This window comes from Oryzias latipes, chromosome 17, assembly GCF_053564925.1.
Source record: "Oryzias latipes strain Hd-rR chromosome 17, Olatipes_Hd-rR_3.1".
NCBI lineage: Eukaryota > Metazoa > Chordata > Actinopteri > Beloniformes > Adrianichthyidae > Oryzias > Oryzias latipes.
Window position 1 is genome coordinate 8,576,250 of NC_136253.1, and position 16,204 is coordinate 8,592,453.

A 16,204-nucleotide genomic window follows, 5' to 3' on the forward strand; every position below is an offset into this window, starting at 1 on the left:
GAGCATCACCTTGGTATATCCCACATTTGATGGACACTTGTGCAAGTGGCTTGCCTTGGCTTCAAGGGTGGTTTTCCACAGCTTCTTCAAATTTCCTATAAGGCTCTTAGAGTCCTGTTGATGTTGTACAGCTCCAAGCATTCAGTGATCCATGTGTGTGGCATCGAGTGATAGGTTTTCATGTAATCAATCCAGGCTGTGCACAGGTTGTTAAGGGGTAACCCGCAGTCTTTAGCGACTGTTCTGTCAACCAGGAGTTGGTATTTGGCTCCTCTGGAGTCTCTACCAATGCCCTTCTGTGTGTTACTCATGAATTGATCCATGTGCCTATTAATCTTGGTTGCAATGATGCCAGACATGAGCTTCCATGTTGTGGAGAGACAGGTTATTGGCCGTTAGTTGGTTGGGACTGCACCCTTTGAGGGATCCTTCTGGGTCAGGATCATTGTCCCTTCTGTTAGCCATTAGGGGTGAGTCCCATAGCAGCTGGTTCATTTGTGCTGCCAGGTGCTCATGGAGTGCGATGAGTTTCTTTAGCCAGTAGGCATGTATCATGTCAGCTGGTGATCCAGAGCTGAGGACGCTACACCCCCTGTGGGGTAACCTGGAGCTCCACAATAGTGTCCTGTATTGGTGCTGGTGGGCACCAGGGGCAGGTCAAGACTGGTTGCATCTCTTTGTGCCCACCTCTCTATGGACTGAGGTGCTCCACTGGGTCCACGGGGCGGCTGGTGCTTGCCACTTCGGAAATACAAAGTCGGTGAGGTGGCTGAGGGCACAATTCTTCTGGCCGGGCTGTCGACAGGCTGCTGAATTGCATGTCCACTGCTGTGATCTTTGCTTTGCACAGCACACAAGGGACCCACATAACAGTCACGTACCCCTCTGTAGCACTACCTGGCGGAGGGGCCAATGGACACGGTTGTTGTAGATATACTGGGACCCTGTCCTGTCACTGAGTCCGGTAACCAGTATGTCCTGGTGGCCACGGATCACTTCACGAAGTGGTCAGAGGCAAAAGCGGTACTGGACCAGAGCGCAACCACAACGGCAAAGCATCTGGTGGGGGGGATGTTTCCACGTAAAACTTAATAATAATTAATAACTAATGATAGTTGTCATCCATAAAATTGAAATAATTTATTGGGTTCACTGGATTTAAAGAAAAATAAATAAATAGGAGTCTGAATCAAAGTGAATTTGTTTCCATCATCTCAACTTAACTTAACTTAACTTAACTTAACTTAACTTAACTTAACTTAACTTAACTTAACTTAACTTAACTTAACTTAACTTAGCTTAACTAAACTAAACTAAACTAAACTAAACTAAACTAAACTAAACTAAACTAAACTAAACTAAACTTAACTTAACCTATCTCTGAGTGTTTGACAGACAGAAAAGTCTATCAAGGCTGTGGAAAATTGACAAAAGAACAAAGGAAACATCACACTCATGAAGAATAAAAATAATTAAATAAATGTCCTGTATGGAACATTCTCATGTATAAAGTAAAATGTTTTGTTAAAAAAACAATGTTGTTGCATAATGAGGAAAAAAACAAACGCTTTATGTTCTTATTTTGTTATTTATTTATTTATTTTTCATCCTCAAAAAGTATCGATAAGAGTATCGTTAAAATACCGGATTGATAAGCAGTATCAATAAGAGTAAAACCTTAACGATACCCATCCCTATCTCGGAGCAGTGCAGCAAGGCTTGTAGCCTTGTGTTAGCGGCAGAGGAGAGGGCTTTGTGACGGTTGTGCTCTCCTGATGATTGTACACAGCTTCTCAGGACTACGTAGCAGTCCTTCGGATGCACCGCGGTTTGTCGAAACTTCCCCCGGGACTAACTTTGTCTTCGGACCGGCTACGCAGATCTGAGAAACTCTAAATCATCATATGAATTTGTGTTTCCAGTGGTGTCCAGACAAAATAAAGGCTGATGTAATTCCCACATATTTACATCCAAGATGCTCATTGCGGCATTGCAAAATCAGCGCGAAGCTGCAGGAGACTATCTCCTAAATCCTAAACTTCAGCGCTGATTTTGCTGTTAGAGGACAACTGGAGCTCCATCTATAGCTCTAGCTGATTTCACCATTGCTAAATGTTTGCCGTTTGCTGGTTGGACCAACACGTATCTTCTAAATGTCCTTTAATTACTGTTATGATTATTATTAAGGGTCTGCTCGCTCATAATTTTTTAACTCCGTGCGGTCAGAGCTTTTTTTTCTTGGCTGCAAGGACCGCGTAGAAGGGTTAGCGTTAGGCTAATACATGCTACAAACATTTAGCCATGGGGGATCTTGCATCTTGGATGTAAATATGTGGGAGTTACATCAGCCTCTATTTTGTCTGGACACCACTGGAAACACAAATTCATAGGATGATTTACAGTTTCTCAGATCTGCATAGCAGCAATTCCACCTTCAGTGATCCGGCTGCTGGTCCGAAGATAAAGCTAGTCTGGGGGGGGTTTCAACGAACCGTGGTGAGTCCAAAGGAGGACCGCAGAAGGCAGAAATGCTGCTACATAGTCCTGAGAAGCTGTGTACAATCATCAGGAGTTCACAACCGTCACAAAGCCCTCTTCTCTCCCGCTAACTCAAGGCTACAAGCCTGGCCGCACTGCTCCTAGCATGTGTATCTTAGCAGCCGGACACACGGAGATAGCACTGACGTCATCTCCCCGCCTCCCTTCTGGAAATGCTAAGTCGAATTGAATTATGCGACACTGTTCGCAGGGTGGATGTGAAAATGAACATGCAATCCCCTCTTTCATTTTCGTTTTAATTATGACACAGAATAAGCGATTTTTAAGCAGAAAATGAATAAGCATTTTGAAATATTGCTTTTTCATTTTAATTTTGAGTCATTTGATGCAGTTACATTTTGAAAATGAAAAATCATTTCTGTGAATCAATTTTAATTGTCAAATAAGACATTTCTAAATGAATTTTGCTACACATTTACCAGAGAACTTTTTGAAAATGATATGTCAAATACCATTTTCTTTATCATTTTAATTAAGTGAAAAAATAAACGGTGTTGAGGAAGAAAATAAAAAGCGGTTTGGCGGGTTGCTTTTTCATTTTAATTTTGAGTCAAAAAATCCAGCTTCATTTTAAAAATGAAAAAGCATTTCTGGTTTTGACTTTTACTTCTAATAATGCTACACAAATGCTTCCATAGCTGAGCACACACCTGCTTTGTGGTTACAATAGCATTTTATTCCTACTTTAACTTGTAAAGTGCGATGACTTTTTAAAATGATCTGTTCACTGGTACTACAGCGGGACAGTTGCAAAAATCTCAAAAGGCTAAAGGAGACCCAGAACAAAGAGGCACTGAAGGCCACTTAGCAGTGAGGAAATAGTTAACTGGGACACAGCCTTGAATTGTATCCAAAAATGTGGTTTACAGGAACATGATGGCCAAACTCCAAAATACACTAAGAGCTTTTTTTTTATAGCATGTTTACAAATGCTGACATTTTTTTGGCCTGTATACATGTTTGACAGCAGATTCAAAAACAAGTTGGGCTTGAAAACCAGAAATTAATTTCTGAGAGGAAACTGGTGAGGAAGAAAGGGGAGAGAGAAGACTTAGGTTTGCTGGAAGGATATGGTTTATGTGCTGTGAGGAACGGATCCGGAAGATGGAAGTAGCAGACAGCGGTTGGAGGGGAGTTAAGGTCTGTATGTTTCAGCGTAGAGTTGGGGGCAGGACAGATGGTTTTAAGCAGGACTGATGGCTTGAAGCAGGCAGAAGACAAAACAGGCTTGGTAAAAAGTCAGAGGTCCAGACAGCAGGATTGAGCTTCCACTAACATGGACAATCTGGCAGTGAGTGGCTGGGGGAGCAGACCTAAAAAAAATGGATCTTGATGAGGGAAGTGGGAACAGGGGAGAAAGGCAAGACTAGTTGAAAGGGCAGACCAGGGAGCAGAAAATTCTCCGTCCAGCTCCTACAGAGTCAAAAAAGAGAAAAAAAACAAAGGAAAGGTCAGGGAGAACATGGATCCCAACAGTACCCCTCCCTACAGGACAGGAGGCGTAGAAGTCCTTCATGAGACTGGGGTTGAGGATCTGAGCCGACAGGACCCATGAGCACTCCCCTGGGCCATAACCTCCCAGTTCACCATAAATTGGAGCCATGTCCCTGCCTGTGGACACAAACAAGCCGATGCACAGTAAATCCTGAGTGGCCATCCACAAGCCGGGCAGGAGGAGGAGGACCAGCCAGAGGGGACAACTGGGAAAAATGAAACGTGGAATAAACAGGGAGAGATGGAGGCAACTTCGGGCACACTGCAGAGGGATTACTGACACTCTCAATGATGAAGGGACCAAGTTTTACGAGAGTCAGTCTTGGAATATTTCTTAAAAACAGCCAAACGGACTGCTCTGAGTGATATAGCGGGTGCTGTGGAGCAGTGTTTGTCAGCATCAGGCTTTGACTTCTCCGCAGGCTTAAGGAGGGCTGCAGACGGCCTTTCCCAGACCCTCTGACATTGTTCCGGTTGAGGTTGAATGGAGGGAAATGCTAGGTCCAGTTCCTCAGTAGGGAATGGAGGGGGTTGATAACCTAAGGAGGCTTTAAATGGAGACAAACTGTAGCGGTGGAAGCAAGAGAAGTCTGTGCATACTCAGTCCAGGGAAGGAAAGATGACCAGGAGGATGGGTTGGGGAACCTTTTGTCTGTTAGCAGGTCTCAAAACTGTCCATGAGCTCTGGACTTTAGCTGAATGTCTGTTTGTAAGGTCAACAGTGTTATCATGTGTGATGCAAGCGGATCAACCTCAGCATCTTCCTGAAATGGATTACACATGAATGCAGCAACTGGCTCACAGAGAAAAAGTCTTCAAAAGTCTTGAAAACAATTGTTAACCTCTGACAAACAAATGTTGATCTGCTCTGTGTAGCACACACTGTTGAGTTGTGCATGGGTCTTCCTTTGGGCCTCCAGCTCTGATGCTACTTTTTGAAAAATTGCCAAATCCAAGCCCTAACCCTTTGAGGAGTAAAGTTGCATTTGTAAAGGCATTATCTGAGCTAATCTGTAGTCATTTCAGGCAACCTTCAGCCACATGTCTTGGACACTCAGGCAATAGAGTGGCAGGCTTGTCCACCAACCACTACCCAGTGCTGAGTTGAGTCTGCTGGAAGTGAAGGAGGCCAGAAAGACTTGGGAGACCCAAACATATACTGTGAACATTTCCTGGGAATGATGCATATTTAGAGATAGACTTTAGAATAAACTACCAATGAAAGTGAAATAGAGCAAGCGATCACAAAAAGGCCTTTAACTACTTTAGATAGTTTTAGCAATACAAATCTCTAACTTGATATTATGTCATCTTAAACACTGGTACATGTTAAATTGGCATTTAATCTGATATTAAATTAAATATTAATTTTATTATGTATTATTATGTTAATCTCCTGCTTCACAATAATAAAGTATTCTTAATTGATTCTTCATCAAAGTTATGGTTTATACTCAATATAGACAACAAAAACAAAGGTTTGAAACAATAAAGAAACATTGAAGTAGCTACATTCTGTTTTATTTACAGTTGAACACTGACCGTCAATAAGCTGTTTACTTACACTCTAAAAAGAAAACAGTAAGGCTTCAAAAATAAAGACAAAAGTTGCAGACAAATTCTCATTGGGGTTGTCAAGCAGAAAAAAGAGTCAGACTGTCAAGGCTATTGTCCATAGCAGAAGGTAAAATCAAAGAAAGGGTAAATTCCCGTATATATTTTCACGAGGATATTGAAGGGTTGAAGACCACTGGCCTAGAGAGTCTGTACAGACTCCCAGGCCATCCCTGGATTCATGGGGCTCCCACGACTGTCTTTCACTTAGCGGCCCATTTGCACCACTTTTTTTTTCACTTTTTAGCTCTGTTGGATTGAAGGTACGATGTGTAGAAAAGCATGTTTTGGTGGACCCAGAGTGCTGTCAGGTGGCATTTCCATACTCCATCATCCATCATAGTCCAGGAGTTTTAGAAACCTTAACAGTAGTAAATACTTTTTGGATCTGCATAGGCAGCACAGGCATGCTATCTGTCCCAAAGCCAGCAGCACATCCACACTGGCTAATGCGCATGCTGATTCCAGAGAGCTGCTTGGAGGAAGGACTGTCATCCCACTTTAGTGTGTGAACAGCATGAAGAGGACGTCCCGGGCTGGGCTGTTGTGGCTGTGTTTGGTTCTCCCACACTCCACCAAGGCTTCTGTTTTGATGATGAAGAACCTCTTCATTTACCAGCATTCCATTTTTTTATCTTCAAGAAGCCAATAAACCAAAGAGTCAACGGCAAATGAGGCGTTAGGCATTGACAGAGTTCATGCAAACATGCACCCATCCTTGGAAATGTGGCACCTCAGGCTTTCTGCCAGTCCAAGTTTGGTTGAGCAGGGAAGCAGTTACTATAAAAAAATCTTTACTATATGTGTTTGTGTGTATATAGAGAGAAATATAGACAGAGAGAGATAGAGAGAGAGGACAAAAAAAAATTCCCACCAATTTCATAATACTGCATCAGTAATGTGACCTAATGTGTATTTATGTAAATTCTAGACTAACTGATCATTTCAAGCACATTCACACATCGGGCCGCATTTATCCTCCCCTGCATAGCTATGTGTTGATCTCCTCGACTAAACTTTTTATTCTCTAAGAATATTTTATTGTCTCTTCAATGGACTAATCTATAAAAAGAATCCTTTTTGCTTTGTTTGCTTACTTGTATATCTGTTTATGTTGCAAAGAAGACATAACAAGGCATCTGGCTCCTACATCGCTTTTGTGTTTGCAAATGTCCTAACACAGAAAATCCAAAAGCAGCTATTTCAATATGTGACCTGTTCAAGCACTTAGCGCATATTTGGTTTAGTTTACTGACTTTAACTCCTAAAAACAACCTAAAGCAAGTGAGTGAACAGATGAACAGTGTCATCTGTTTTTGACTCCTTGAGTTTACAGACTCAGAATCGTGGGTTTGTCTTCTGTCCTCTGTTTTTATTTCACTAGAAGTTTGACAAGGCTCTGGCGTAAATCATTCAGGTCAAAAATCTTAATATCCAGAATTTCGATGGCCCTCTGTATCTCTGTGTCCATGCGATCCCGGTCTTCTAGGGAGTTACTCAGGTTCTGCTCCGTGTTCTGGATTCGACGCTCCAACTCTGAGTTTCGCATTTCCAATTCCTGCAGTAAACAAACAGAAACCAGAACAGCAAACTCTGCTAGTTAGATTTTAAAATAAACATCAGTGCTAAATGCACTGATGGAAAATGTGCTCAGTAAAAGTAAAAACCGCACCGTTGATATTGTGAGTCTTTGTTTAATGCCTACATGTACAACTGCGATTCACCTAGACACTAGAGTCATTACTGTAATGACAACAACACGGCTCACGTTTATATGGGGTTCATCTAATAAACTGCTGACAGTCCTTTTAAAGTGGATCTTCAGTTAAAGTCTTTCAAAGAGCTCAGAAGTTGAAAAGGAGAGGAAACGTCCTCGTTCTTGGATTTGTCTGCTGTCTCAGTTTTCTGGTTTACATTATGGCTCAGCTCTGCGTGAACAAGGGGTGATGCAGTGAAACCTTAACAGTGTTGTAGCTACAGCATCAAGTTAACCTTAGAACTGAGGAACGATGTGCCTCAGAGTCCTACTCCTGCAGTGCCACCCACTGGTAGTTAGAAGTACAACTTCAAGTACTCCTGCCATAACTGTAATTTACCCCCTGTGCTATCCTAGGCACTTTAACATTGGGAGTTGGGTCATCTAGACCCACTAGACAGTGCGCTGAACCTTTTTTCTTCAATGATTTGTGTTTTTCACTGGTGTCCATGGATTACATGAAATCTTTCCACCTTTATCCACCTTTGTCATGGTAGGGAGAACACGTCAATGTAAGGCTGGGGTCATCTAAGATAGAACAAGGGTTAAAACGATCACTGAGTCTGTAAAATGACAATCCTTCCCGTCTTCTGCAGGAAAACGCTCTGATTGTTGTTCAGCAACTTCTTAGTCAGCCTTTCTATCTGTCTACGACGCTCTAATGCGGATTTACGTTTTGCCTGCTGATTCCATTTGGATGTGAGGCGAATTTGCTGCTTGATGTCTGTCCAAAAAGGTCTTCATAAACATGATGCCAAAGCCACGGGTGGGAGGAGCCACTGCCAAATGTTTTTAGCCTGACCGCTACATGGAGCGGTGTCTGTGTCTCATTCACAATGCATGGAAGTGACGGATGATGTTCATTTATGGTGAAGGGCTCTACAAAAGCATCGGTAATCCTGTCTACATGTCTGGGTCATGACGTCATTCAGAGACTCTCCCGGTGCGGGGGGCTTCACTCCTGCTGCAAGAGCGGCGCCTGAATGACGGCGCCTGAATGACGGCGCCTAAATGACGGCGCTTTCTGCAGCGTTTCCGCCCCTTTGTGACTCAGTTTGACGACCTGCCGTGCCGGATTAGTCCAAGGAGGGAAAAATAAGAATAAAATTAGAGGACCTATTTGATTATCATCTTCATATAACATAAAGTTCATGATGCGAGCGATCAGCTTCTCCCCCATCTTGGTTTTGGACTCCACCCACTGATTGTGTCACTGAACATGTCAAAAGTCAAAGTTCAGTTCCTGATTGGTTAACACAACTTCCGCAAACTTCAGATTTTTGAGTTTCATTTGTCACGGAAATCACGCCGTGACGCTGAAATCACGCTGTGACGCTGAAATCACGCTGTGACGCTGAAATCAGGCCATGACGCTGAGATCACGCCATGACGATGAAATCATGCCGTGACGCTGAAGTCATGCCATGGCGCTGAAATCACGCTGTGATGCTGAAATCGAGGCGTGACACTGAAATCACGCCGTGACGCTGAAATCAGGCCATGACGCTGAGATCACGCCATGACGCTGAAATCACGCTGTGACGCTGAAATCAGGCCATGACGCTGAGATCACGCCATGACGATGAAATCATGCCGTGACGCTGAAGTCATGCCATGACGCTGAGATCACGCTGTGACGCTGAAATCACGCTGTGACGCTGAAATCAGGCCATGACGCTGAGATCACGCCATGACGATGAAATCATGCCGTGACGCTGAAGTCATGCCATGACGCTGAGATCACGCTGTGATGCCGAAATCACGTTGTGACACTGAAATCACACCATGACGCTGAAATCACGCCATGACGCTTGAGATCACGCCGTGAGGCTGAAATCATGCTGTGACGCTGAATTCACGTCGTGACTGTGAAATCACGCCATGATGCTGAAATCACGCCATTACGCTTATATCCCGCCACAGCACCTGTTATCACTTCTGTACATTGACTTAACATGAAACTGGACGCTGTGCGAGTCGCGTTGGGTGTGAACGCAGCGTAATAGTGCTTCAGAGCTCAGCACTGTTCTAAGTGTAGTTAGACAGAGTGGGAGTGATGAGCTCTGTCTGCAGTTCCACCTTCTGGTCTGCGGCACAAAAACCAACCATCTCCAAAGTAAACGACAGCCCGGTTCTTAATGTAGAATGTAGATCGTTCTGTAGAAACAGAAGATGATGCTGAATGGATCCCTTCAAATCTGTCTTTGAAAACTCATTTGGAGTTTTTACGTGGAGCGTTCTCACTTATATTTCTTTAATGGGGAAGTCATCCTCTGCACAGCAGCACCTCCTTGTGTTCAAACTAAGTGCAACACATTCTTCAGTCACGTCTTTCACATCTGCTTTGAGGTAGGTAAATGGACATGGAGGGATTCATCTTACTATAATGGAATAGTTCAAAAAAGTTTAAAATGATTCATGCAGTTTTCACCCGGGTGACCTTTGAGTTTGTGTGCATGTGTGTGCGGGGAGGTGTGGGGGGACATGTTTGGAGTTTGCACTTGAAGAAATATTTAATTCAACAATGTTATGTAATTTGGTGAAATTGCGCAGGAGTTGCAAAAGCATCTGGCTTAAGCAGGTCATTCTTTCTTTAGGACCAGAAAGGTCAGCGAGGTCACCATGTGTCACGTCTGCTGGTGAACCGTCTTTCTTAACCGTCTTTTCTACAGCCGACATTCCTACCCTCATCCTGTGGATGGCCTTATCCCGCTCATGCTCCATTTCATGGTACTCAGCTTTCTTGCCCTGTAAAATGTGAATTTCCTGAAAAAGAATAACAAATGGCCGGTTCGATCATATGGATAACATGTTGTCATTTGTTGAGCTGAAGTGAAATGATTTAATTTACTTTTCTTGCAGGTCAATGAAAAGCAGTTCACTGACAGCACAAATTACTTAGACAGTGAGAAGTACTCTAAGATTGAAAATTATTTAGAGCGACAATTATATTCACTTTGCAATAAGATTCCAAAATATCATTTTTAGACCAAATATGGTTAAGTGATGCTTATGGTGTAACAGTATTTACAGTATAAAGGCTTAGGCCAGGGTCAAACCTGCAAATAAGTGTCCTTCCATCACATCTAGATCTGAACTCTGTCCTTCAAGAGGACAAAGCTGGTCCTCACGGAAGAGTGTTTTCCAGATGGCCTCATTGGCTGTTTAGTGGTAAATGTTGGTAGAAAAGCAGAAAACTGTCCCCCAGCGGAGTGACCAGACCAGTTCCCAGCATGACACAACCTGCCAAGCTGTGGAGACTCGATGCTGGTGACTTTGGTTTACAACATTTTAGAGCGTGGTACAACAGTCCAATGACAGCTGTTGCCTTTTAGAGTTTTCTATATACTAGAACTTGTATCAGAAAACAGAGACTGACAGTAAAACACAAGATGTGTTTTAGTTGTTTTGGTCTTTTTTCCTCCATTTGTCACTTCTGCTGTTCTGGTGGGGTGGGGTGGGGGTGACCTATGCCATACATTGAATTTAAAACACAACTTCTTCAACTTTGGCTCAGATATTAAAGGCTCAACTCTGAAATGTACATGTGTATTTGTTGTATGTCTGATCTTGTTCGGGTTGTACTGGAATTAATATTGTATATCAGTGTAAAAGCTGTGCAAACAACAATAAAAGACTATCTATCTACTGTATCTATCTGAAGACAACTTTGAACCTCGTCTTTGGCCTTGAGGAGGGCCTCCAGCTCCTCCAGGGACTGAGTCAGTTCATTCTTCAGCAGCTCACTGGGTCCCTGGCCTCCATGCGCCTCCAGCTCAGCCACCTAGAGAAAAGATGGAAACCCAAACACCTGATAAGTCAGGACTGACTGTACCAGCTCGGCCTGTCAGCTCCATTCTGATCTCTGTAACATTTAGTGGCTACAAACTCTGATGCGTCACATTTGTTCATCTGCAGTCAGACTGAAGAAGAAACACAGAAGAAACATCAAAGAGATGAGGTCTATGGAAATTAGTCTGTCCATCCATCCATCCATCCATCCATCCATCCATCCATCCATCCATCCATCCATCCATCCACCCATCCATCCACCCATCCATCCACCCATCCATCCATCCATCCATCCATCCATCCATCCATCCATCCATCCACCCACCCATCCATCCATCCATCCATCCATCCATCCACCCATCCATCCACCCATCCATCCATCCATCCATCCATTCACCCACCCATCCAACCACCCACCCATGCATCCATCCATCCATCCAAGGAAGAGGAGGGAAGAAGAGAGAGGGATGTTAGAGGGGGGGGGATAGGAAGGTGGTTATAGAGGAGGAGGGGGGGTAAATCATAAAGTATGGGGTAGGGGTCAGAAGATCTGAGGTCCCACCTTCCTTGTATGTGCAAGTGTGTGTGTGTGTTCAAGTGTAAATTGTTGTGTGGTAAAGGGTGCAGTTAAAATTGGATGGTAGGTGAGGACATCCTCCGATTACTCACAGTGATGTCCAAACACCCCCCCCCCCCACCTACATCTCTAAGGTGCAACTAAAACCGAGAGAGGAGGGGCCTGTTTCCATGCGACACAATGGGAGGGGGGCCACTGCGGAGTAGCTCCTCCTGACGTGCAACGCAGGCTGACCCCCCCATCACCCTTATAAGTGATTATATGAAGAAGAGGGTAAGTCGGGGACAGCTGCTAAACTGGTCCCTGGTTGGTGAAACAACCTTCCCCCAGCCCCCCTAAGCATTGGGCTCAGGTCTCCTCAGCCCAGGGGCCCCATTGCCTGGAGAGCCGACCCCCAGGCCCCCCACAACCCACAAAGAGAGAAGAGCCAAGAAAGAGCCGCTCCCAGGAGCAAGCCCAGGCCCCCGCCCCCAAGCCTCGCCCCTGGGAGAGCTCTGGTTAGACAACCACCCATTGCATTAGTGGAGACCCCAAGCCAACAAACCTCCGAGATCCCGAGCCAATAGTGGTCCCACACCATCCCCCAGAAAGCCCCTCCCCAGGAGAGGGCCAACCAGCCTGCCTACCTGCCTCCCCCAGACCCCTGCCGCCATGGTAGGTGTCGCCCAGAGCAACTGTAGGCCCCAATAGGGTTGCCCCGCCCCATCCCAGAACCAAAGGAGGAGTGATTCTATCAGCCCCAGGCCCAGGCCCAGGCCTAGGTACCCCCCCCCCCCCCCCAAGTTATTCACGCTACAAACTCACCAATCATACGCATCACGCATCAGTAAAAGCATGTGGTGCCTTTTGTTTGATTGACAGATTCTTCCGAGCCCCTTTCAGTGGAAGGGGTCTGAACTTCCAACAAGCTCACAGTAGTTGCCATAGAAACGTAGACTCAGACCTACTTGAACCAATCACTGCTGATTAACATTGTCTGGCTCCAACATGGTGACGTACGTATTGCAGAAAAATGGGGACCGAATCGGCTTTATTTGGCTGGAGCCGGAGGTAGGTCTTTTTTTTATGAGTGACATCATACTCGCTCAGTCCAGTTCTCCATACAGTCAATGGGCTGGATCCTGTCCAAGTAAAGGGTTAGTGGTTTCACTTTGAATAATTCAGACAGCTGAACGTCCGATCTGAGAACTTTGCAAAGGGCGTCTGTTTCTTCGTTAACTCTAGAAATTGATCCATTTAAGTACAACCCACAGCGTGTGTCCAAACAGAAGCAGAATATTTAATGTCCTGTGCAAACTGCGTGTTTCTGTATACGAGGATATACTTTTCATCAAATTGAATGACTCATCCTCTTAACAAGAGAGGATATTTCTCCATTTTTTAGATTCAAACCATGGCTTTAAACTTCAAGGTCCAGATTCTCAAAGTAAAGATTAGTTTTGACCCCAAGGTCACTGCAACCTAGGTTTTCACAAATTCAGCAAAACCTGAATGGAACCATCGCTCAGCAGAGAGGCTGAACAGACCGGACCGCTGGTAAGTTGGGGTTAGAGAGCCGCCTTTGGATTGAATGAGGTAACGTCTTTTTCTACCTTGACCAAAGCAGAAATATGACATGATGCAATGTGAACCTGAGGTCATGACCACAGAACATTTCACCATCAAAAGCTCGTTGCAGCAGGAGTTAAAAACCTGTTGGCCTTTTGTGCAGCTCGTCCAGAAGGCTGCTTCAGTTTCATCCACTGCAGACTCTGGATGTAAATCTTTACCGTCTATCTGTAGCCGAGGTTGTCTTTGACGAATATCAGGTTTAACAGAAATAATGACGCACGTGCAACAGAAAAAGTTCAAGAGAGAAAGTATGGTTGTTTAAATGCAGATGAACGGAAGTGAAGGGTTGGTCTGGCAGAGGACAAATGACGTTTGTCTGCTTCATTTCTGTGATCAGTGGGAAAAAAATGCCCAAAGCTGTTTTCTTGTCTTGAACTTTGCAGAGCTTGTAGAGGTTTTGTAAAGTAAATTCTCTGTTATATAAAACACATGGACATGTCTAAAACTGAAGGAACTTATTTGTTATGCATAAAAAACATTTTAACTGAAAGTAAGCTGGAAGGAAGGAAGAGAGCCAAAGGAGAGGACGTCAGTTTCCTCTGGTGACTTTTCCTTTTAACTGGGACATTTAAATAGGATGCTGCTGCCCTACAAACCCCTCTTCTTCTCACATTTCCCCAGACAGGAACTATTTTCAGCCACCTGGTCGCCTTCCTCGCTGTTAGGAAACTGGTTCTCTCATGGATGTAAAGAAAAACTAGGAAGGGTTTGCAAAAAAAATACTAGAAAATATACTAGAAGACCACAGAAGAAGAAGATAAAAAAATATATTAATAAAAAACCTGAAATTCCATAAATGATGATCACTTTGATTAAAGAACACTAAGTTGTTGCGCCTTAGTCTCGTGCACCTGTTCGAGGGGCTGGGAGCGGCTTTTCGGAGGGTCATGGAGAGGAGCGCCTCCATCTTGGGGGGAGCACTGGTGTGTCTGCAGGGCTTTTGCTGCTCGTGCGGTTACTTCAAGGGACGTCGGGAAAACTGAACGCAGGAATGTTGGGTGAGTGGAGCACAAAGTCTTTGTTACGGGTGATGCTGTCGCACGGCGTCCTGACGCCACTCTCTCCCTACTGACCTCACACACGTGCTGCACGCACGAGTGTGCATGTGATATGTGTGTGCTCGTAGGATGTCCACACAAACTACACTCTGATTAATGTCCTCATTTCTAACCTTCAGGCTAGCGTGCATGTATCACGTGGACATCTCCTCACTTCCTGGAATACCTGTTGTTCTCCGGGTTCGGTGAGCCTGACGCCTCCTGGTGGAACCAGCAGTTCTGGCCACAGAGTCTCGAAGAACCTTTTGTCAATTAAATAAATGTTTTTGTGTTGCCGGTTCTGAGCAGTGTGCGTTTCTGGGATCCATTTACTCACATCCTGACAACGTTCCAGAGCTGAAAAGTTTGGGATCGTCCTCCAGAAATGAAATATGTCCACTGATGGAACTCTTCTCAACAATTTCTTCACTTACTTTCACAGGTTGTCCACAGCCACAGGCGAATCCATCATCAGACTAGATATTCTTGAGCTGACGTCTAAGTTTCTGCCACCAAGCCGGAAGCAAAGCCACAGAGGCTAAGCAGACTGATTAGCCCTTGTGCTATCTTGTGTGGTCCAGATGACCCCACTCCCAACGTTAACGTGCCTTGGAGGCCTTGGAGGCACCTTTTTCCTTCAATGATTTGTGATCTTCACTGGTGTCCATGGGCTACATGAAATTCCTCTGTGAATGAACCCGAACAGAATATAATGTAGCCAGTGATGGAAAAGAGAAGCTGCTGAGGTAGCAGACGGGCTTCTTGAATGACAGGCCGCTCTGTCTGAACTGCTCCACAAACAGGCTGAGATTGCCCCTGCTTTGGGGGAGGGGGGTACCTTTGACCGTACATGTGTACAATATGAGGAAAGAAGCTTTGTTCTGCTCAGTAAAAGGTCACCAAACTGCTGCAGATGGTCATCACAGCTGGGAGACCACAGACGCTGACCTGGTCTCGCAGTCGCTGCGTCTCCTCCTGGTACGCCACCAGCTGCTTCTTCCACTGCTCCACATTGGCGTTGGCCTCGTGCAAAGCTGCCACCAACCTGGAGTTGTTGTCCTGTAAAGTGAAAAGCTCTGCATCCAGATTCATTTCACAAATAGACCTGAAAGACACAAACAGGGATGCAGATAAAGCAACACGGTAAACGACGGCAACAACTGCGTCTGTCAGCTTTATCTTAAAAAAAAGGAAAAAAAATCCCATTTTTGTTGAAAAACACTGTAAAACTGGAAATTTGATCTGATTAGGATTGAAATGAAATTCCCTTGGAAAAGTGCAGATGTAAAAGTTCAAATGTTGATGAGTTGACCAGATTAAAACATGAAGAGAAGATAACAAGCACCACAAACAGCAGACATTATGAAGACAACAAGGCAACCTCTTCAATTCTGCACCAATTTTAGACTTTTTTCTCATATTGCCTTAAAGCCCTCATGATGGTCTCACCCCCCTGCACACAATCACACACATGCATGCTCACACATACACAACACACATATGGAACACCTTGCACAAACACTATCATATGCTTATACAGATATAGCAACAGTGAAGGACAAAAGTCTGTCACCTTAATGATGGTCCGTTGGAACAGTGAGAGACAGAAAATCATGAAAGATTTTACATAAACGGATTTGCATTTTATTAAGGAAAATTAGTATTTGATCCCCTAACCACTAAGAGTTGTGGTTCAACAGACCAGTTAGCCTGTCCCACCTGTCACCTGAACTGAAGACACCTGTTTTAACTGATCACCTGTAG

The 16,204-nt window shown here is 44.4% G+C and overlaps 1 protein-coding gene across 2 annotated transcripts in view; it reads right to left on the reverse strand.

The window, feature by feature from the left end:
• Window positions 1-5,557: 5,557 nt before the first annotated feature.
• LOC101161005 (homer protein homolog 3) overlaps window positions 5,558-16,204 on the reverse strand; it is a 29,031-nt gene continuing 18,384 nt past the window's right edge. Inside the window, exons 7-10 of one of the 2 annotated variants that reach the window (XM_020710794.3) lie at window positions 15,389-15,545; window positions 11,100-11,207; window positions 10,109-10,189; window positions 5,558-7,225 (exon numbers count right to left, since the gene is read on the reverse strand). In XM_020710794.3, coding sequence (XP_020566453.1) covers window positions 7,040-7,225; window positions 10,109-10,189; window positions 11,100-11,207; window positions 15,389-15,545 — 532 coding nt within the window. In that variant the 3' untranslated portion in view covers window positions 5,558-7,039. The remainder of the gene's footprint in view (window positions 7,226-10,108; window positions 10,190-11,099; window positions 11,208-15,388; window positions 15,546-16,204) is intronic. The other variant, XM_078934353.1, reaches the window with a different exon arrangement.